This window comes from Orbicella franksi, chromosome 15 (assembly GCF_964199315.1).
Source record: "Orbicella franksi chromosome 15, jaOrbFran1.1, whole genome shotgun sequence".
Taxonomy (NCBI): Eukaryota; Metazoa; Cnidaria; class Anthozoa; order Scleractinia; family Merulinidae; genus Orbicella; species Orbicella franksi.
In genome coordinates, this window is record NC_138159.1 from 7,772,435 (window position 1) to 7,794,700 (window position 22,266).

Consider the following 22,266-nt stretch of genomic DNA (forward strand, 5'->3'; position numbering starts at 1 on the left):
AAGCTTTGACCAATGCTAAAAACGAATCCTGGTAGTACAGTCTTTCAACGAATTTTCTTCTTGCTGAGCTCAGCGGCAATATATCTCATGTATTTTAACTTGTTTCCCTCAGGTTGTGCGCTCCAGTGGATCATTACAGTATAACGATAAACTCATTTCGGCAATTAAATCAACCATTCACCTCAAGTGTAAAGGAGCAGCTACTCTGGGGGCCATAGTTAGTAGAATTTATTCCACTGTATTTGCCAATATTACATGTTATTATACATTGAACTCACTATCTCTTTTCTGATTGGCCGAGAATGTACAGTGAATTTTCGAAATCAACGCCTGTGACGTTATCTAGCTGCAGATTATACAATAATCATGTCAAGGACACTCAAGGTCACGGGTAATCATGTCATGTATGACCGCGGTGCATGATTTGTAAGGGTAATCATGTCAAGTTCGCGCGCTTTGTGTTGCTTGCCGTCAGTGAAGAAGCAAAAACATGACTTCCATTTTTTTTTTTCGTTCAATGTATGATAAAACTGTTATTAGATTCGGTTTTTGTGATATCCAGAATAATCAAGTTCTCTGTAAGGCTTATAAGCCGAAGGCTGAGGCTGAGGCTGATAACCCCTACCTCGACCTTGATTATTCTGGATATCACAAAAACCTCATCCAATAATTGTTTATAATTACCGTTATATTTGAATTATATACTTAGGATTTTTGCAAATTTCTTACCGGGAATTTCCATTCCATTTGATTTTCCTCTCAGAATTTTCGGTTGAACGGCCCGCTTTTCGGTAATTCAACAATTTCGGATTTTCTGGAAACTTTGCCGGGAAACTTTGCCGGGAAATTTCCTTATAGTACCATTTGTCCCTGTTTCGAAATCTTCGGAGTTTTTTTGAATGAAGTGTGTCCCATATTTTTAAGATTTTGCGCAGAATAACAACTGGCCTTCAACTGATCTCCGTGGGATGTGCCACTTGAAATTCCTATTTTTTTTCTATTTTAGTTATCTGATCAGCATTTCTCTTGTTTCCCTGTAGCTCCTGGAACACATGTTGCGGCCGCTGGCCAAGATTTAACCCATGGAGTGGAGGAACGTGTTGGTTGACTTTGGAACACCACCGACAGAGCATCTGTTTATAAGGGTGAGCTTTTGTACACGTTTAACGTGTGCTAATTAGGTTAGAATAACTTTAATAAGACCGTATCACAAGTTGATACGAGTTATTCGAGAGTTTTCGGCAAACGGTGTGTTTTTCTTCTAATCTCAACTAATTCACACAAAAGTAGAAAAATGTCTCCTTCTATTCACCACAAATACAAATAATTTCACGCTACTGTACAAAACAGCTGAAAACAGACGGCAAAAATCTCGTTTGCCGTAAGCGTCATTCGTAACCTCTCCGAAAGGACTTGTGTGACCGTGGGGAGTAAAATGGTACTGTAAGGTAGCTGGGCTGTTAACAGCCTCCTAGATAACGTGCAAAGTTTCAGGCATAGTGTTTTATGGTAAAGAAGAACATCGACCTTTCCCGACTTGTCGCTCGCAGAATATCGCTGTCGTGACAGCGTATAACTCGCGTGTAGTTGTCATCAGCATTTTGATATGGTACCTCGGATGTGCTCAGGTGAAAACGAAGAACCAATGCTAGATTGGACAACAACATCAGAAGTTCTTTGGCTTAGTGTACCTTGACATACGTATTTCATTGTGGATATACACAAATTTACGTCCTGAGAATAAATTGTACGGTTTTTACCTAACCAAAGGCAAAGAAACAGAGTCAGACTAGAAAAATGTTTTGTATTTTTTTTTTCTAAAGAAGACTTCACTGATGTGTTCCATCGAATACCATATCCCTCCAAAGAATGACTTTCAGTCTTGGAACCCCTCCCCCCTTAACCCTCCGGAAATTCCAGTTTGGATTTATAGTGTTCTTTAAAGGAACGTTTGGCTTTTGAAACCTCCTCTCCACCGGAATGTCCAATGACCGTCTATAGGATGGGTAAGGATTTTTTCAAGGAAATAGATTCCTGGTTGATTCAACAACTTTTGGCTAAAGATCGTTGAAATCATTATGATTTACATACTTATACCATCAATCTTCCGCTCATTTTGCAATAAAAGTGTAGGTAACGTTGAAACAGAATTACACACAAAAAAGAGTCAAGTTCGCTCAATACAGACTTTTTTCATTGTAGGAAATTATTGTGTATTTTTTAACGTCACGTGTAGGACTGGGGAAAACCAGGAGACCTCTTTAACCTTAACATTCAGTGGCACATACCATCTGAGGAGGAGAAGCTTTTAGGAAAGGAGCTGTTGGACACATTTTTACAACCAGTGCTGACGAGGCTGGAAAAATTCCTGGAAGAATGGTTGACACTCTCAAGGTAAATCAAATTCCCCCCAGCATTTTGACAGAATTGTTTGCTCTAAACTTCATATACATGTATAGTGGTCCCCTTTTACACCGCCGTTTGCAGTACTGGAATAACAGTCAGTCATCACACATTGACAAAATGTTTCAAGTTTTATATCTAATTTCTTTGAGCTACCTAATGTAAGTAAAGAAATAAGAAATAATGAAAGAAAAATTAGAACAAAGTAGATAAATTTTTGCAATATTACAGGACAAAATTCATTTGCGGAAGGTGTTAAAGTCTGTAATTGTACGATATTGATTTGGAAGTGTGTTCCAGGATTTAGCCGCCTGGTAACCAAAATAGGTAAAGCCATAAGCAGCTGTACATATTTTAGGTAGGGATAATTGCTGGATTACAGACTAAACAAATCTTCTAAGTATTCGAGGTATTTACAAAAGTGAAGACGTTGAAAAACGGAACGAATCATATTTTGCCTGCGCCTGTTTGCCAAGTTTCAATTTGTAGTGGTGTTCTCCAAACTTCCCAGCTGCATCATAGCTCGGAGATGCACAGCTAAAAGCATGAGTTAATTTTCAAATGTGCTAGCATCCCACCCAGGGAGAGTAGATTGCTTTGTGCTACAGAACATTTATAGCATTGGCCAGTTAAGCTATAAAGCTCTGCTTTTTCTTAGGAGTGAAGTAGACTTTTCACAGCCTGCCTATTTTTCAATGTATGCCAAAGTAAAAGTAAGTGAAGCGAGTGCGGAGCAAAGCGAGCCAAACGAAGATGTTTTTTTCTCGTTTCCCACTTCACGTCCAGTTCTCTCGCGATTCTATCCGCGCGTTCAAAGATCGAATAAACATACGAGAAAATAGAGGGCTGTGGACAGTCAAGGAATGAAGAACAGGTAAACATGCACTTACTGGAGTGAAAGAGGGACGGGTTGTTTTAGTGTGAAACCTAACATGATCTGCGATTTTACGTCTTCAGGGAGGAGCTTCAGCAGTGTCTAAACATCATCTGTGGGTGTCTGTCTGGAGCTGCCATTCTCTTACCAGACTGGAAGAGATCTCCACTGGAAAACTTGTAAGGACTGTCTGGTCTTCTATCTTACCACTTACTTAATCCTCTTGGTGCGTGTTATTATCTAATTAAACTGTTCTGATAAACGCAAGTTCTGTATTTCATTACAGAGGCCTCAAGACCCTTGTGAGCCGAGGAAGATTTCAGAACACCGTCTCGATGGAACCAGGTATTGTTTGAATTCAGGATTTTAGTAATTAAATTTTATTAACTTGCGTTCGGTTATACAATATGGTTACCTTGTGACCGCACTTCATTAAAATCTGTTCTTTTTGCTGACTGACTTAAATCCTTTCACCCCGTGGGGGACATAGGTCCTTAAGGAAGTCTTTTCATTTAGCTCTATCTTGTGACTGTTTCCAGTTCAAGCCTTCCTCTCTCATCTTCCCCTCCACTGACCGTCACCAGCTGTTCCCTGGCCTTCCTCTTCCGCTTAGGTTCCAAGCGCTTGGTGGTGTTGGTATTGGGTTTGGACAGAGTATGACCCAATCAATTTAAGTGTTCCTTTTAATTACAGTACAACTCTTACACAACTTGCGCTCGAAGTCAACTCAAAATCTAGGATATTATTATCTCTTTCAGAAGTGTCGATCGGTGAACACAACTCGCGAGCTCGGATAGCAGAGCTGATTCACAAACTGTTAGGTAAGACAGTGTACCTCCTGGCCTGTGTCGTTCGAAAGGTGGATAGTGCTATCCACCGGATAAATCACTATCCAGCGGATAGCGAGGTTTGTTTTGTTAACACTTATCCACTGGATAGCGATTTATCCGGTGGACTGGATAGCGTTATTCAGCCTTCGAACAACTGCGACCAGATCTTAAATAAGTAATCAATGCAATAAGCATTTTATTGAAAAGCGTGGGAAATGAACTTTGAGGAACTTTGTAAACGGCTTTGTGAAAGATGGAAGCCCAGTTGTTGAGAGCACGATAGATCTAATGCAAGAGCGTGATTTTTTTATTCTAGTTTAGAATTCTAGAAAGAAATTCGAAAAAGTAGCCGTCGTGGCTCACGCTTTTCAAAATACGCAGAACTTGGTCACTTCACGTTCTTGTTTTGCAGAGAACGGCTACAAAATGTACAGAGATTTTAACTCGCGTGCACAGCCATTGTTCAGCTCATTAAACCTTTTTGTTTGGTGGCTTTCTCGTTGCCGTCGTGGTTTGCTTACGCCTGGTTTTCACTAGCGATGCAAGCACAAGCCCAAGCACAAACGCAAGCAATAGGAAAGGCCCAAGTGAAGACGAAGTTCGACGCAATCACAACCACAAGCAAAATCATCCGAACCTTTCAAACTGTTTAGGCGCGAGGTAATCTGGATCCAGTGTTTTCATTGGTCAAACCTAACCACGTGTGGTAAATATCCTTGTGCTTGTGCTATGCCTGAGCGGTATTTGGTTTTCATTTGTTGCAGCACAAACGCATAAGCGCAAGCACAAGAAAAAGGAAGAATTTTGATCCTTGTGCTTGCGGTTGTGCTTATGCCTGCATCAAGGCCGTTTTCACGATGAAATAAGAATCACTGAGTTTGCGCTTGTGCTTGCAACGCTAGTGAAAACCAGGCTTTAAGCTCCCTAGTGTCGACGACAGGGCGCCGTAAACGCATGGACGAAAATGAACTATTGTGGACGGGGCTTGAATGTGGTTTTCACAATGGAGTGTCTTGTATAAGCTGCTTAAGTTTGTACTTTCCCACAGCGAAGCTAAAAAGATTACTTTTGTCCCCAGAGCGCTTGTGTGTAAACTACATTCAATTTTTTTGTTTCCTGTAGATCATCTACTTTGTCATCACGAGGATGACACTAAAGCTCTTTTGGTAATTTTAAAGGTAAGAAACGTGTGTTTTTCTTTCGCTGGTGATCGTTAGCATGAAACTGTTGCGGTGAAACATGAAACAAATTGTTGTCAGTGGTTAAGTGTGATGGAATAACTCCTCTTAAGAATTGCAGTGATAATCGTGTAAACGAATGTTAAGAAAACAGACAGCTGTGTAAAAATCCCCATCGATTTTCTTTGTAAAAATAATTCCTATTTTAAGCTGTCGAATAGAAGTATGTACATTGGTTATCATGGTTGTATTTGTCGGCTATTTTGCCATTATGACTTCAAATTTTGTCATGGAATCTGCACTCAGGTTTGAGTATTTTCAAGTGAATCATTAAACGGCAAATCAAGCAATGTTCGCGGCTATTTATCTAGCCTGCGAGCGGGCTCACATTTGAGTAACGCGCGCGATCGGAGAGCAAAGCGATCCGACGGGAAGGAGTCTCGTCTCGCGGCGCGCGCTTGTGCTCCAACGTGAGCCTGCTCGTAGACTACTATTTATCTTGAAGAAAAGCACTTCTTACGCGAAGAACCGAGAATAACATGTCAGACCACGGTTTACAAGACTATACCACGTAATACTAGATATTTTTAAAGGGACAAAGTCTTGGAGTTCTCTATCCTAATTTCCATATTATATTGTCAAATGCCACAAAAAAGGGAGAAAAAGATTCTACGAAGCAAAATAGAACAAGTATATTGGGAAAGAGGTACACATAACAAAGATGGAAGAGGATTACAGATCAAAAAATTTGTTTTTGTGACAGTATGTCAAAAAATTGAAATACCATTCTAGCAAAATTTTAAATGTTTTGATCATACTATTCTTCTTTTTAGTTGATACACACTTATTTTTTCTGTCGCAAGATAATAAAACATGTTAATATCAAGCTCCTGATATATCAGCCTGGACAGCTGTCCTTTTAATGGCTTCTTGTGTCATTTTGTGTGCACTTAACAGATCTATGATCTCTTAATGCTTCATGTTGGAGGCCAGAGAGACGAGTTTGATAGCAGGTAATGTATTATTCATCTTGTTTTTCAAGAAAGCCGGAAAACGTCCTTCTTGTAATCTAGTTTTTAGGCTTATTGCGAAGCACCTTCCATACATGTGTCATCTTCTGTTGGCAAGGGGAAGCCGTAATTATTTGATGGTTGGTGCGGTGGGCTCCGGTTGCAGTCATTTAGGTTCGTTACTGTGTTCCAAGACAAGACACTTTGCTCGCACGGTATCTCTCTCTACCCCAGAGTATTGTCAGAGCCATCTACAAAATACTGTTGGAGGGTAGGGGGTGGGCAGTGGTAACCTTGCGTTTCGGGAAGTGTTAAAGCAATCTTGACATAAGCCATGTGTCAAGTAGAATGGATTAGTGCAGTTTACTGATGAACTGCAGGGGCGAAGTGTGTGTTTTTTTTTCCTTTCACAGAAGCTTGTTATTGTGCCTAAGTTTCAACAGAAAGAGTTTTCTTTTTAGTTTACAATTCTTTATTTGTGATTTTCTTCAGATGGCGCAGTGCAAGTGCTGTGAAGAGGGCTATGGAAGACAAAGTACGTTGTATAATATCGACAAGGCCTTGGTGAACGAAAAAATATTCGTGCTGAGAGACGGCGGCGGAAAAATTGCTACCCGATTCACGTACAAAGGAGACAATTTTCGAGAACTATGTTTCCACAGCTATGTTTCATTCCACGTTTGTGTGGAACGAGAGGCGTTGCTCATTTGCTTTACAAACTTGGGAGCTTCAAATTCAACAAAGTTGAATCAGATTTTGTACAAAATGTATCGAACCGTAATATTTTCATTTATTTTGACGTCCGTCGTAATGGCACTACCAGCTAACTGTGTATTTACTAGTTCTTACACCAGAGGAATCAGCCAAGCGCAATTTTAAACAAGAAGCTTATATTACCGATCGGACAGTCACAGTGACTGTTTTCGTTGACCAACCATTGGAGATCTAATAATGTTAATCAAAGTAATAATAAGTGGAAAATATCCAAATAGGCCATTTCCGAGTTACCTTGTTCCTCTGTTTCAAAATGAGTCTTCATGCAAAATTTTTCATACGAAAATGAGGTTGATTTGCATGAAAACTAACATGTAGGCGGAACACATTTTCATAAGAATGGTTTCGCCCGAAGACTCGTTTTGAGACAGAGACAATAGGCAACTCGCAAATGGCCAATTTCCACTCTATTATTAGACTACATAATTTATTATTTTATCGATTCAGCTTGCAGGAAAGAAGAAACGTGTTTGACCGTTGCTTATTGAAAGAGTACAGCTGCAACATGAAGTGAGTTCCAAAAATGTACTTTTTCAACCAACCACGTCTTAACATATCTTCTTGAATGTCCTGTGAATAGTTTACTTTCTTCCCACTTTTTTTTCCCGAGTCTGAGTTTCACAAAAAGCTCAAAAGTTCCTTCGCTATAAAATAATGTTCCTCGGTAGTTAAAAATACGACAAAGATGCCTATAGAGTTGTGTTCACGAACTCGACTTCATCGTTCGCACTTGCAAGAGACATTTCTTCAAACTTCGCAACGACAAGTCGCTAAAGATATGATCAAAGGACAGCAGCTTTCAAAAGTGAATTTTGGAAAGTTTGTCTTGAATTTTTATAGAAAGGTGTGGTAATATTGGTATAGGTTGAAGTTAAAACGTTTTCAAAATAAACTATTCGTAGATTGTTAGTCAAGCACAAAATTGTATTAGCGCAACCTTGGGACAAATCTATACATATAAATCGTATTTCAGATGCGAATCCTGGACCGAATTTCAAACCAATTAACAACATTACATAAAGTGTTGTTGGACGATTTGTTTAAACTCGCGACAACAGTTTACGCAGAGGTAAGTCTTTTTACCTTCCACTGTTTTTGTTTATACAACGACAACAGCAATCTATATTTGTGCTCGTTAGATTTACATACATAAGTCACCCACTGAGAAATGGCAAATGGTAGTGACTGTGCCATGCGTAAGCGTAAAAAAACAAAGAAGAATTCGGGGAAAAAACTAGGACGCCTACAGAAGTATATAGACACACAATAAAAAAAATGAGCAAAGAGCTGTGCACTGATTAACTAAAATTTAAAGTACGTCAACGTACGGGACCAGTCAGTAGTTGAAAAAGATAGATTCGTTTAGGAAATGTTTGAAACACGTGTTGCTGTTACTTGTCAGTTTGTTTACAATACTTTAACTGTAGAATCATGTCACAAACTTTCTTTATCCCTAGGTTCGTATTAAGGCTCAAAGAGTGCTATCGTCTTGCATCGATGTGTTTGATTACTTTGCTCGAACCTTGGTACCACCAACGTTATCTAAACTTCAAAACAGCCCAGACATCTCCCATGAAGAATTCAAGGTTTGTGCAAACACGCAGTCACTGCTAAATCTTATATTCGTTGTGTATTGAGTACCTTCTTTCCAAACTACAAATTAATCGTCTCACGCGTTTAGTGGTAACTTAATAGAAAATTTGCCAAATACACACTTAAAGTTGGCATGCACTATAGGGGAAATCTCATGAACGAAATGAACGCAGAATATCTTTGTGAAGCGATATTGTGCTTTTTTTTTTTTCTCCCTCCTTTTCTGATGTTTTTTTTTTTGTTATTTTCAGGGTGCGCTTTACGTCCTGCTTAAAAACCGCATGTTGTTTCTGATAGTACATTACTGGGAGGTCATGGTTGATGTGTGGCCTGTTATTGTCCAGGTACGCATCTCGACGTTCAAATATTTTTCAAACAGTATAAATCCCGGCAGGCTTGCCACAGGTCAGGAAATGGTCAGGGAAAAATTAAAACTCTTCAAGTTCACGGAACTGTTAGGAAATTTAATTTTGAGTCAGGAAAAATTGACATTTTGAGGGACAGTCAGGGACAACTGAAATTATAACAACATCGATGCAATACCATTGAAAGCTCAGTGGAAGAAATATTTTAGGTCACTGTGATTTCAATGTTTTTTTTTTAGCGAAAAAGGCAAATTTGTTGAAAAAGTATCGGTCCATGCTGTAAGGAAGGCAGGAGACCGCTGCTATAATTATTTGGTGAGGGAAATTTTATATTTAACAGGGAAAAGTCATATTTTACTTTACTCTACACTTTACACTTTACTCACACAGTGTTTCTCTCTCCTCTCACGTGTACAAATGGGTACCTACAGCCTGACAAAAATGTGGATGGGGGAGGGGAGGGTAACCCTGCGATGGACTAGCCTCTCATTCAGGGTAGAGTAGAAATACTCCTAGTCGCTTCATGCAGTAGAAACCGTGGTGAAGGTGCTTGGCTCGTCAAAACGTCGTCTCTGAAAAAGATGCTACAACTGACAAACCAAATGCCTTAACTTGAAGCTTTCGATGAGGACAGTTGGACGCATTTTGAGAGTCTTAAATAATTTAAAAACGTCACAGTGATCTGTGAAAACTAGTTCGTTGCTGTCAGTACAGACTTTACCATTAATATACTCTACCGACTCGATACAATACTGAGCAATCTTGTCCAGGGTCCTTTAGTTTTTCCCGATAAAGATTTGACTTCTCCTTAACATTTCGATACAAACGCAAGCCTGTGAGTTAATAGAAAACAAGAACTGATCACCGAAGACATAACTCATATTCTCCATACTAATGTTATAAGAACTGTTGGAAACCTGGTGAGGAGAATCTTTTTTTTTATCTGTGAACGTTTGCAGGCTGACCACTCCGAAAAGCAATCCATTATCAACTTGATGACGATGCTCGCCGAGGAAATGGTGAAGAAGTATGATACGGTGGCTGTTAGCAGAATGGTAAGCCAGAGAAACATTTTTCCCCTGAAAAATGCGGAATAAAATTCAGCTGGTTTGAATTCACGCATCATGAATCAGGACAAAATGACCTCAGTTTTCAACCTAGCGTTGTGTGCACTGCTCTTGCAAACTGTCCCCCGCTACAACACAGAAATGAACCAATATCCGCTTCGTGTGCACCAGCTTGAGTACTGTCCCAGCACCCTTGTTCCCGATACGCAGACACGAATGGGCTTGTACTCGCTTCACTTCCCCTCAACATGTTCCCTGGCGTGTGCCGAAATTGATGACGTCTGACTGCTCTTATTCATAGGTTACCGATTCTGCAGCTGAACAAGCTAAGGGGCTCTTAACTTCAACGGGCCCCGTGCCGCAGAGCCATCTTAAACCAATCTCAAGTCCTACAGCGACAGCTCTTTCAAGCGACTTAGAACTCAAAGAGAGCGAGGACGCTTGGAAAAACACACGAGAGAATAATCTGAAGTAATCAATCAATCAATCTGTCAGTCAGTCAGTGATTTGTTCAATCAGTTGGTTACACAGTCGGTCGATCAGTGGGTGGGCAGGGCAGGAAAAAACCCAGGTCCGATTGCTCTGGGCAAGTAAATCTTGCCCTTGGGCAAGTGAATACAGAAGTTTGATTTTCTGGTGGGCAAGTGAAATTAGCCTGAGCAGTAGTCTTGCTATAGTTTATCACTGATTACAGACAATACCTAGTAAATGATGTAATGGATAAGGCATGCATATTGCACGCCTATTGGGCAAGTGATATTTTAGTTGGGGCAACTGAAAACTGAAACGTACTGGCCCAATGGGCGACTGGATTTCAAAACATTTTTCCTGCCCTGGGTTGGTCTTTCAGTCAGTCAGTCAGAACTCAGTCAGTCTGTCAGTCACTCTGTCAATCCGTCGATCTTTCTGTCTGTCTGTCAGTTACTCGGTCAGTCATTCACTCAGTCCCTCAGTCCGTTTGTCGGTCAGTCACTCACTCACTCAGTCCGTCTGTCTGTCTGTCTGTCAGTCAGTCAGTCAGCTTGACTCCTTTTCTCGTTATTTCAGGAATTACCATAAACTTGTGAGCACTTTAGTGGATATGTTGGAGAGCGATGGCCTGTAAGTTGTAATGCTGTGTATTTTCCATGAGTTGTCAATTCCTTTTGTCTTTATTTTTTGCATCACCCCAAGAACGTTGTCCCAAGTTACTCATACGGAGGGGGAATAAGGCCGAGAGAGTAGCTTGTAGCCAGTGGGGCCGAATCTGTGTGCACTTGCCTTCGTGGTCCCAACTAGGTATATCCATGAAGATTTGCATCAAGTATCCACGAAAACAGAAAGAAAAAAATCTTTTTGAAACCTTCAAGCCACGTGCCTCTTCAGAACCTGTAATTTCATTCGCTCTTTGTTTGACGCACCTCTATAATTTTAAGAGTTAGGTTCATTGCTTCTGCTGTTCGTTCTATTGTTTGCTCAGCCTTTGTGAGAGGTGCATGGGGCCTCAAAACCTGCCATTACACGATCCTTCTTGTTATCGATATACACATTGACAGTATTCAAAATACGTGTATCGTTGATATTTACGATAAGGAGCCGACTCCAGGTCAAGCAAAACACAAAGAAGCTTTCCTGTTCTAACTTGAAATGTATATCGCTAGTTGGCTTTAAGTATTAAGGAATTAAAATATTTTTAGCATGGAATTGATAACATTTTTTTTCCTATTCTCAGACGCTGGCGTTATCTCCAGATTTGTTTCAGTTTTCTCAATTTGTTAATTCGTTATGATGTGCCTCTACCGGCAAACGCGGTGAAACTTTGTGTGAAATTCCTTAAGCACGATGCATTAGCGATTCCAAAGGTAACTATTGTACAAGTAATACCTAAAATAACTCTTATTAACTCAATGAATCTCCAAGCCGATTAAATGTCATGAAAACTTGTACCCAAATTTCTGTCCTGCAAGATAGTGATTTCCTTGTCTTTTTGTTCGTTGAGAAGCTCTGCTTGTATTCGTTTAATCATTTAACTAATTTTGACCGTGTAAAAACTAGCGCATGACAGGTGGGATTAAAACTGCTGTCCGTTTACGAGACAACATTCGTTGCCCTTTGATTGGTTGCAAAATTGCAGTTGACACCGGTGCATTGTAGTTTCTGTCGGTAGTTAACGGTGGACAACACGGAATTAAAGAAATTCGCCCGGAGTGAACCGAAAATAATTGAAAATAAGCTCGAACCTTTGATCTCCGTCAAACAGAGCGAGATCTAGTTAACTGAAAATTTGATTGCGTGAAAACGTTTTGATGACAAAGCACATGTTGTAGGAGGCTTCTTCGAGATGATAACCTTACCCAAGCATGCAGTTTTAGTCTGAAAAGTCGCTTATCTTTTACTGGAATCGGTCTGAGGTAACAACTGTGGTTATACACTCTTTGATAAGTGAATAAAGATGGTGAATATTTTTTACATGTTTCGTAAGAAAATAAAAAAAAGAACGTGCAATTTTTGGGCTTAGGCTGAGCGTTCTTAGTTTTACGTGAACCTGGAATGTTCTGAAGATGTTCTTAAGTTACCAGTTCCAATGGTTTAGTAGTCCTGGTATAAGAAGTAACGTCCATTAGACCTAAATGAAAAAATACAGATTACTAAACAACCGAACATGTTCAACAGTGAACCATACAATAAAATAAGTTCACGTTTTACGTTCAGACATTTTTCTGAAAGCATTTGGTCATTGGACTGGAAACATTCAAGTTTTACAAATTACTAGATTGCATACTGTTCCTTCTGAATTAAAATTGGGTTTTGCTATTAGCCGTTCATGAAATTCGGGTTTATCAAAGCCTTAACTTATACTGGATTTTGTTTGGGGCATAAGAAGTAGCAACTTCTTGAGTGCTTCGACAAAGAAATGAAAGTTGAATTCCTCATCTGATTTTAGGTTGCGATAGACGCTGTTGGAGCTATCTTAAAACAGCGGAAACGACCACACGTCAAAATAGCCGTCAATCCATACACTGTTGGTAAGATTGACAAAGATAGTTCATATTAGTATATACCACACAAGTGAATAGTGCTTTTCGCCCGCTCTGATTGGTTAACTCGGCGGTGATTAGCAAGTACTATTCACCTCCGAGCAGCCGGCGCGAGAGATTTTAAAATTTCCGACCGCTTGTCACACATAAAACAACGTTTTGGTCCGCTAATTATTCAGCCTGTGTGGTATATACTAAAACAATTATTCACCTCAGTGTCGGTGAAAGTGATGGATATTTATCCACCACTATTCACCTCCACTTCGGTGAATAATTGTTAATTATAGACTGTCAGGCCCGGTTGAAACGTTCAACTTTACATGTGCTGAACCATGGCCGAACCTAATACCCATTTGGGTCGACTCAAATGATTAAGTTCGACAGTTGATTCAGACGTGGAACTTAATGGAGTCGAACTGAATTGCTAATTTAACTCAAAAACTTGGAAGTAAAATATAAATTCTATTATGTATCCGTAATGTATGCATTAGATTCGGCACATGTTAAATTCATGTCTGAATCAAAGTCGAACTTTTGCTGTTCTATTCGACTGCCGCAGTTAGTTTTCTAGGCTACTCTTTGGGTAAGTTGAAGACATTGTGTTATAGTGTAAAGCCCTTTTCTGGAGCAACTACTAGTCAAGCGGCAAAATCCGCTAGCCTGTAGCTATCGAATGAAACGTCCAAATAATGGATTACGTAGTCTAGGAAGGGAGAAAAACATAAAGGTAAGAATAAATAAAAAAACTAATAATAATCAGGGATGACCAAAACTTGAGGAAGTCGGTGAACCTGAAAAATGTGTAACTTCAGATCAATGGGAGTATTTTTGTAGAGTGTTTTTGATGTCCCCGGTGATTAGCTGCTAAGGGTAGTTGCCATTGTTAAGAGTAGTATAGGTAATCGTATGAATTCGAATCCTATTGTGGGTTTACACTACGTGTGATTTTTGAAAATTCTCTTAAAATTACACGAGACTTGAGGCGAGTGCAATCTGATAAAATTTTTAAATATCACGAGTAGCGTAAATCCTTAATTCCTCTTACATTTAAACGATGACTCGTTCATTATATGAGGGAGAAAATTTTGAACGCGCGTGTGTTAATTTTCAACGCAGTACAAAGTAAGAATTAACGATAAATTTGTCGGCTTTCAGCCAATCACAATGAACTAATTTTCTTAGTCATATGATAAATAGCGTAATACACAGTCTAATCTTGTTCTGTCTTCAGCTGGTCTACCAGAGCCCACGACAACAGTTATTCAGCCCGGTGATCGGGAAGATAACAGATGGTAAGATATGACTTTTAGATACCTGATATAGAGTTGATAAATATACATGCTTTCTAGTGAAATAAATCTCTATTTTTTCCTATTCATTCTGCAGGCTGCAATATTCGTCTAGTGATCTCCCCAAGACCAAAAATGAGTGGGAAGGCTGTGTTTTGATCGATAAAACTCACTGGGGCTACTATACATGGCCAAAGTAAGTATTTGAATGAACAGTGGAACTATGGTATCGAGTGTTTTCACTCACGTGGCCAGCAACCATGCAAATTGTTTGGACCTTCTAACGCCTCCAAACAACCAGAATGCAAGCCTTAGGGTGTTTCTAGTCAAACGCTTAGCGTCTCCACACGAAGTTACGACTTGATTTCTCACAAGATGAGATAGTTTATTAATCTTCTAACTGCAGACCACTCAGTGTGGTCGGGCATTTGTTCACAGAAACGAAGTGTGTCACAGTTAGACTCGTCTTGTATTGTGGGATAAACAAAAGTCGATTATTTATTCTTGTAAAATTCTGTAAAAGAAACCTTCCCGCATGCCTCACTAAGTAAACAAATTTAACATGTGCCTGTGCATGCTTTGTCTAGAAAACTGCTGACCTATGCTCCCGCAGACCAACAGCCAATTCTAGGGAGAACACGTGACCAACTTTCGGAGGTAAGTAAAATATATGTATTGTTGGGTTGTGTTTTATTATGTACATACACGGTCATCTATTTAAGAATTATTAGAGCTGTAGGTACAAGAGTATAAGTGTGGGAGTTTGGCGTTAATTCATGTAGTATTTGCAGTAATTCTCTTCACAACATGGAAATTCCTTCGAGGTCACAAAGTTCTTATTCCTGTAAAACAGGGTAAATACCCTGTTCATTTAAGTCTTCTATAGGGGGGGAGATGACTGACATTTCAGGCTAAGTCGTATAGTCTGATGAAAATCTTTGTTCGCCTGACAATAGTTACTCTTCCCACTCACCCTGGAGAAGCATTCCGAAGCATGACCACCCCAGAAAGGCCGCAAAAGTTCCAATCCTTGTTTTGTTCATGTCCTCATTGTCTGGTGTCCCGAGTAACTTTGTTTTGCTGCTGTTTTTTTTTTTTATTTCAGCAGGAGCAAGCAATTTACGATGGCTTTAGTCAAGAAGAATTTATGTCAAAATTCATCTCGTTTCAATCCTTGGAAAAAGAAAAGGCAAAGATAAATTCAACGTTCATCGCTTTGTGTTGTTCAAGGTCAGAGAAAAGATTTCTGTTACTAGTTATGTCCTAAAATAACAAATAAAGAATAACTAAATAAAACTCATGAAAGTTCGCTCATCACACTTATTGGTCATTTTCTGAGCAATGGATGCGAAACTTGTTGGAAAATTGACCGGTCATAGAATTCTAACCAGTGAACACTAGAGAACGTTTGATTTGTGTCGTTCTCTCGATTTTCCCGACCAGTGACTGATAATCAAGCCCAACGCTAGAGTTGCTTCGAAAATCAACCGAACCATGCATTTGGACGTCGTACGACAAATCTGGATGATGTCGCTGGTCTTAAAAGTAGCAGTCACCAATAATCTCTCTACATAACCCAAAGGGGCTGAGAAAGTCGAAATGCTCATTTCTGTAACTGAGCTGATTTAAAAATTATTAAGCAATTCGCGCCAGTATTCGCGCGCCCAAAGTGGCGGGAAAAAATCGGCGCACGTATCAGCTAATCACAAAACTTTTCATTTGCGCGTGTTCAGACAGTGACGAGAAAAGTCAGAATGGGGTCCCCGCCACGAATTGGCAGTCGTTAGTAATCGGTTTTGTAACTGGTAAGAACTGGCGCAGTATCTTTCTTACTAATCAGTGTCTGTATATTTTTTCTCAACAGGGTCTATTTAGAAACTTTGACGACACATTTGTAGATTTAATAAAGCCTCATCTTGAGCGACTTTGTATAGACCCACAGGTAAGGTAAACAGTGTACATGTAACTTCGTGTTCATCGCACTGATCTCTTCTTTAGACGCTGTGTGGCTCGGCATGAAATGCCTCAGCTCTTTTAATATAACCCGTTTGTGTATTTGTTTTTTATTCTTCTGTAGGAGAGCAGTCAAAGGTGCGCTGTAGAAATTATCGCCGCTGTTATTCGCGGGTGCAAACACTGGAAATTTGAAAAGGTATAGACAAACATATGAGGCGTTTCGTAGGTATTAATCTACCTTTGGACACCCATATCTCTAGTTACATAAACCAGAATCAAGAGGTTTTCACTTGAGTGTCGAAAGTAATTCGCGTTTGCTTTGGTTTTACATTGCGACGCTAAGCGATTGGCTTAAAAAAAAACTGGTGCTACTTTTCAGCCAATCAGAACTAATACCAAAATCAATCTTGACTCGCTCACACACGTTTTCCCGCGCTTTGCGTCAGCTACATGTACTTGCTTCGAGTTCTGATTGGTTCACTGGATTGTCTAAGTCCTTTGTGATTGGCCAGAGTGGTTGCTGTGGTTTCAGTTCTACGACCCTCAAATGAAAACCGTTCTCTCGCACCGAGTATTCCAATCACGAACTAGGAGTGGAAGATGTGTTATAATGACGCCTCGTGGCAGCGGATTGACGACTATTTCGCCACATTGCTGCCTCGTAAGCTTCTTACAATTTAAAAAAAAACTGTAGCGAGAACCTCCCTCAGGAGAACTGTTTATTTGCTTTTCTTTTCTAAAGCTTAATATTCTTTGTTCTGCTCAAGTTGTGTATATAACTGCGATGATCGGTCATGTCTTCACATTCTTTATTCTCTTGTTTATTTGTTTGTTTGTTTGCTTGTTCCCGAGTTTGATCAGTTTTACTTTTCATATTTTTAGGTTGAAAATCTGTGGGACTTTCTAGTGCCTCTTCTGAGAAAGGCCCTATCGGCCGTGAACGTGGAGACCTTGGAGGATTGGGGTACTTGCATGGCTACTGCTGTGGTGAGCTTCTGCTATTATGGACCAAATGACCTTTCCCAGTAAAATGTTGATAATTAGCGCCCTTGTTAGGAACATGTCCTAACAAAAACCGCTTCTTAAAGGAGCTGCGTCACCGTTTGAACAGCTTGAAAAGTTTAGCCTAAATTTTTCAAGTTCGTCGTTTATGATTCGTGTCAATTTTCTCCATCCTTAACCACTCTTGTTCCTTTATGGTTTATTATTATCTCTTTGGTGTTTTTCTATTTTGTTGAAGTACTATTTTCAGGTTTTCTTCAATTTAAGGTAATCTTATCCGTGGCCAAAATAACTCAAAATACCGTGACTGAGCTCATTTAAGACTGGTTCTCCCTGGCGCGTAAGCGTAAGCATAAGCAACATAGTCAAAGACAATTAAGTAGCGTCTTATGTCAAAGATATTTTCTAAGAGAAGCGCTAATTATCAGTATTTTACTGTGACTGTGTGTTCCTCATGCTTATAATTATGGGCCTGTGAAAACCAGCGTTGAAAGACACCGTAATCTATGAACGTTGTATGCTCGTCCTTATGGGCTTGCAAAACCAGCCTTAAGCAAACACAGTGTACAAGTAGGGGAAGCAATAGAGTTAAACTACTGGTAAAAGTCAACGTTTGAGAGGTTTCTCTTTGATAGCAAATCAAATTATTCAAGCTTGTCTCGGAACAAAGATAAATTTACAGCCTGCCGTCGTACAACTGAAAGCTAGTAGAATCTTGTGACAGAGAAAGCTCGATTTTTGCTCACTATATTTACACTGTTTCCAGTTAAAACAGACTAGAATAATTTTAATAAACTCCATCGGGGATATTTTTGTTGTAGGAGAGTCGGGATCCGCGTCGCATTCATTGTTTCCTAGAATTGTTGTTGGAAGAACCTTTGGACGATCAACGCAGCTCATTCTCTGACTCAAGGTGAATTACGTCAAATCCTAAAGAGTGATCACATGTAATTTCTCCGTGCAACATCAGTATATTGCCAAGCGAACAGTTACATGGTCACACACTAGGGTTTCATGCAAAGACTTAACAGGTAGATCAACCTTGTATATGGTCATAACAGTACCACTTGAAAAATCTGCTCAGTAGTTTTCATTTGAATGGTCCTACACTAAGGTTTCATCCACACACAGGTAGAAACAACAATTGAACTAAGGTACAGGGCTGTATGCTCAGCAATCCATAATCTGTCATCTCTTTTTTTACAGAAACAGTTCACAAAGATGGCAAACACCAAGCTCAAGAAAAAGAAGAAGAAGGGAGTGATTGGTGCAAATGGACTGAACAATGATGCAGGTACAAACGACAAACTTGTTACAATCTGGTCGAATATCATCGGTAATGCGCAGAATGTGTGATCAAAATTACGATTATTTGTGTGGTAGCGAACATCTAAGATTGGTGATACGCAACATTTTAAATTCATAGGTCAAATACGAGACGCAACAAATTACGAACTCACAAGGTGACCAGCTTCCTGTTGGCTTGATAGCTTAATTGGTAGAGCACTGTACGGTATCAAAAAGGTCATGGGTTCAGATCTTGTTCAGGTCTCGTTATTTTCACAACTGCGTAAGTTGTGTACATATAACTGCAATGATCTTTCATATCCATACACCTTGCTGTGCTGTTGAAATACACGATGTTTTCACACATTCGCTGTCGATTAGTTCTGCAAAGCGGTCCGTCCGTTCAAGGGGTCAGATCTTGCGATTTAAAGCAATTTTAGAGCTGATCTGGTCACAGAATTAACTGAAATATCACTACAACAGCTTAACACTGAAAAAAAAACTCAAAAGAAACACAAGAAAGTCAACAGGGGAAGTGGATGGGCAGAAAACTGTAGAAAATTAAAACGGATTGCACTCAGGCAAGCCTGAAAACGACGGCCAGACGTTATTCAATCTTATTTCAATTTGTGTGAAAGTGCCATTTATAATGTTCAATATCATCTTTGTTTGTTATATGCGGTCGTGATTTTGGCCATTAGAATAACTGTTGCTCTGCCAATTGGAAGTTCAGGAATCTTAGCGAAGCAACACGAACAGAATTAGCTAAAATAACGTTACCCATCTCTTAACTCAATAAATAAAAGTCGAAAACGTCCAGGTTTTGTTTTCCTCAGTATTTCATGGCGTAACTGTATTCTTATCGTTTAGCGAAAGTTCTATACATTCTTTTGATCAAGTCTTTGATTCGTCCCCAGCCCTTATCCATCGTCACGCTGGAGTCCTGGGTCTAGCTAGTTGTGTCTAGGCCTTCCCTTACGATGTCCCCTCGTGGATGCCACAAATCTTGTTGGACCTTGGTGATCATCTTCATGACCCGCATCCGATACAGGTAAGAGAAAGGAACGTGGGCAATGCCGGGGCTTTCTTTGTCCGCCTTGCAACTGGTATTGAAAATGTAGCGTGTTTTCTTTGTTTTGTTGGACACACACATATTCACACGTATTTTTTATTTATTTAAAAGGGAGATAAATTTACACTTTTGGGTATGCCCGCACGAAGCAAAGACGAATCTAGGCGGGTCTTGCCTAAACAAAGAATAATGAAATCAAAAAGTCACAAAGATTTCATACTAATATATCGGGAACTTACACATAGAATGCAGATTGCATGCCTCTCGTAAACGCATAGCCATATCCAACAGATCTATTTGCAAATCAAGGACACAATTTGTTTTAAATAAGTAGTTTGCTTTTGTGAATGAAATCCAAGTATGCGACCATTCAAATGAAAGCTATCGAGCAGAACGCTCCTCAGGTACTACTGGTTTTTCACTTCTATGTATGAAAGACTGGTGTGGGAACATTCGATTGAACGCCATTGAAAGGGGTATTAACTTTTAAGTTATTTTTTTTTCTGTCGTTTCGCTAGGCCACTGTAAAGAAAGTCATGTCGGATTTCCGTCGAACCCACCACGACAATTGGCAAGAACATAAACAGAAGTTCACGGAGGATCAACTGCTGGTGTTAACAGATCTTCTAGTGTCCCCATGCTATTACGCTTGAAAAACAAATAAAGGCTTGTTTACAGAACAAACTCTCTTGACGGTGTCAGGGTTGATAACAAGCTCTAGAACTGTGGCCATACACTTATCCTGTTTGTAAAAGAGATTTTTTACAAGGTTCTGTTTACTGTCGACATTTATAATTAATATGAAGTGTTCCAGTTATTCTCGCTTCTGATACACCGGAAGCGACGTCAGAAGAATCTCTGTGTCACGTGGTTGCGATCACGCTGGTTGGTCACGCAACCTTGATAAGAGGAAAATGTTGGTACCCAGTGTAACTCGCTCTACATGACAACTGCGTGACACTCTGGCACTCCGCCAGTCACGCAATCCCGTCCAGTGTATCGTGACGGGCCATCGAATTGTCTTCCAGGAACCGAAGAATTACGAGGTATAACTTCCTCGAGACTTAAACTTTTGAACTACGAACTTTCAATAATTACAATATTAACAGCAATTAGATTTTAGTACTGGATAGTTTGTTTACGTAAACTACATGTTTATCTTCAATGCAACACACGATCGTATACTTTGTGACTCGTACTGAGAAAGACTAGATAGTTTTCATTGAGATTTAAATCGTTCGCTTTCCCAATGTTTTTAGCTTTGGTAACTTCAAAGATTACGATTAAGTGCCGTAAGATTCGAATGCAACTCACTCGAAATTTCACCGCTCTTTCGCACTTGCGGTGTCTTACTTCAGCGAAGTTCGCCAATTTATGGACCTGTTGTACAATACGATGGATTACTAGTTGATAGTAGTCACTGCTGTTATCTCTTTTTTTTCGTTTATTGTACGTTGGGTTTTATAAAATGAACGTTCTTAATGTGGAAATAAAGTTTTGGTACATCGGTACCTCGGGAACATACGATGTTTGCTGGCATATTTTGTTGTTTTAGTTTTGATAAAAGCCTCAAAATCACCTCTTGCGTTAAGTCTGATTAAACTCCGCGCCCTTGGCAACTGGGGTGATCACCAGAATAAGTCAGGTGCGCAGGGAGTGGGGAAAGCCTCCGCTGATTTCTGTTTCGTAAACGGTCGATGCCATTTTTAACGGTTGATGCCATTATTGATAACCAAGCCTTTCAGAATGGACGATGCCATATCTGCTTTAGTTTAGGCCTGGACAAGGTAGAAACTGGTTATAATTTGTTGATGGAGAAAAGCGCACTCACCAAATGCTTAATTGTTCATATTCACACCAGTTTGCTTGCAGTTAGCTTTTATTTGATGGTTGGGGCAACTCTATCAATATTTCATTAAGTGACGTTTTATAATTAAATTTTGCGGAGATTTGGCGGATCAACCCGGTAGTTTAGGAGCATTAGAGGGATGTTAGAGAACACGAGGTTCCGGGTTCGATACTGGGTGGTTACTTGCAAATTTCACTTTTAATTAAGTTGAGAAAACCTCGTTGATAGTTGAAAAAATTTCTAAGGGTCACGAAAATGGCAGCGACCGATCACGAAACGGACAACTGCTGCGCCTCAGTCCACGTCCTTCAGGCTGATCTTACGGTGCTCGCTACGAAAAACGTTCAGCTAGGCCTTTTGTCAAGTACTTCCGACGATTTATTTGAAGACCCTTAAAAATATTTAAGTACTTCAATCACAAGATGCAATATGAGACGCCTTTTCAAGCATTCACGAAATGTAAAGGGAACGCATGGTCGGGGGGGGGGCATAGGGGGGATCGAGAGTAAATGTATGAAGGGACACAAGGGTCAAAAAATGTACGGCTATGGTACTGGGAGGAAACCCTATCGGGAACCCCAGGGGAACACACGAAGTCATCGACGAAACGCGCAAGAAATTCACAGGGGAACGAATGTAAATACAATGTACGGGAATTTCAAAAAGAAATGTGCGAGGAAGTACATAAGGGAACGCTCAA

General features: G+C 39.9%; 1 protein-coding gene, 1 long non-coding RNA gene and 1 pseudogene across 3 annotated transcripts in view; 2 read left to right on the plus strand and 1 right to left on the minus strand.

The window, feature by feature from the left end:
• Positions 1 to 19,646, plus strand: part of LOC145470709 (proteasome activator complex subunit 4-like) — a 67,288-nt pseudogene extending 47,642 nt beyond the window's left edge. Inside the window, exons 14-41 of the transcript XR_014042525.1 lie at positions 113 to 217; positions 1,041 to 1,145; positions 2,237 to 2,394; positions 3,361 to 3,456; positions 3,564 to 3,622; positions 4,036 to 4,098; positions 5,230 to 5,285; positions 6,243 to 6,298; positions 6,788 to 6,830; positions 7,517 to 7,579; positions 8,043 to 8,138; positions 8,527 to 8,655; positions 8,914 to 9,006; positions 9,987 to 10,082; positions 10,396 to 10,565; positions 11,142 to 11,195; positions 11,806 to 11,935; positions 13,018 to 13,099; positions 14,343 to 14,403; positions 14,498 to 14,596; positions 14,988 to 15,057; positions 15,506 to 15,630; positions 16,265 to 16,342; positions 16,478 to 16,552; positions 17,239 to 17,343; positions 18,180 to 18,271; positions 18,565 to 18,652; positions 19,563 to 19,646. The product of XR_014042525.1 is annotated as a proteasome activator complex subunit 4-like (transcript). The remainder of the gene's footprint in view (positions 1 to 112; positions 218 to 1,040; positions 1,146 to 2,236; positions 2,395 to 3,360; positions 3,457 to 3,563; positions 3,623 to 4,035; positions 4,099 to 5,229; positions 5,286 to 6,242; positions 6,299 to 6,787; positions 6,831 to 7,516; positions 7,580 to 8,042; positions 8,139 to 8,526; positions 8,656 to 8,913; positions 9,007 to 9,986; positions 10,083 to 10,395; positions 10,566 to 11,141; positions 11,196 to 11,805; positions 11,936 to 13,017; positions 13,100 to 14,342; positions 14,404 to 14,497; positions 14,597 to 14,987; positions 15,058 to 15,505; positions 15,631 to 16,264; positions 16,343 to 16,477; positions 16,553 to 17,238; positions 17,344 to 18,179; positions 18,272 to 18,564; positions 18,653 to 19,562) is intronic.
• The window catches only part of LOC145470734 (uncharacterized), a 258,742-nt gene that overhangs the window by 197,577 nt on the left and 38,899 nt on the right, over positions 1 to 22,266 (minus strand). The window lies entirely within an intron of this gene.
• LOC145470735 (proteasome activator complex subunit 4A-like) lies at positions 18,915 to 22,030 on the plus strand. Its single transcript, XM_081454564.1, has 2 exons — positions 18,915 to 19,696; positions 20,236 to 22,030. Exons 1-2 carry the CDS (start codon positions 19,640 to 19,642, stop codon positions 20,368 to 20,370), a joined length of 192 nt encoding a protein of 63 aa, XP_081310690.1. The 5' UTR covers positions 18,915 to 19,639; the 3' UTR covers positions 20,371 to 22,030.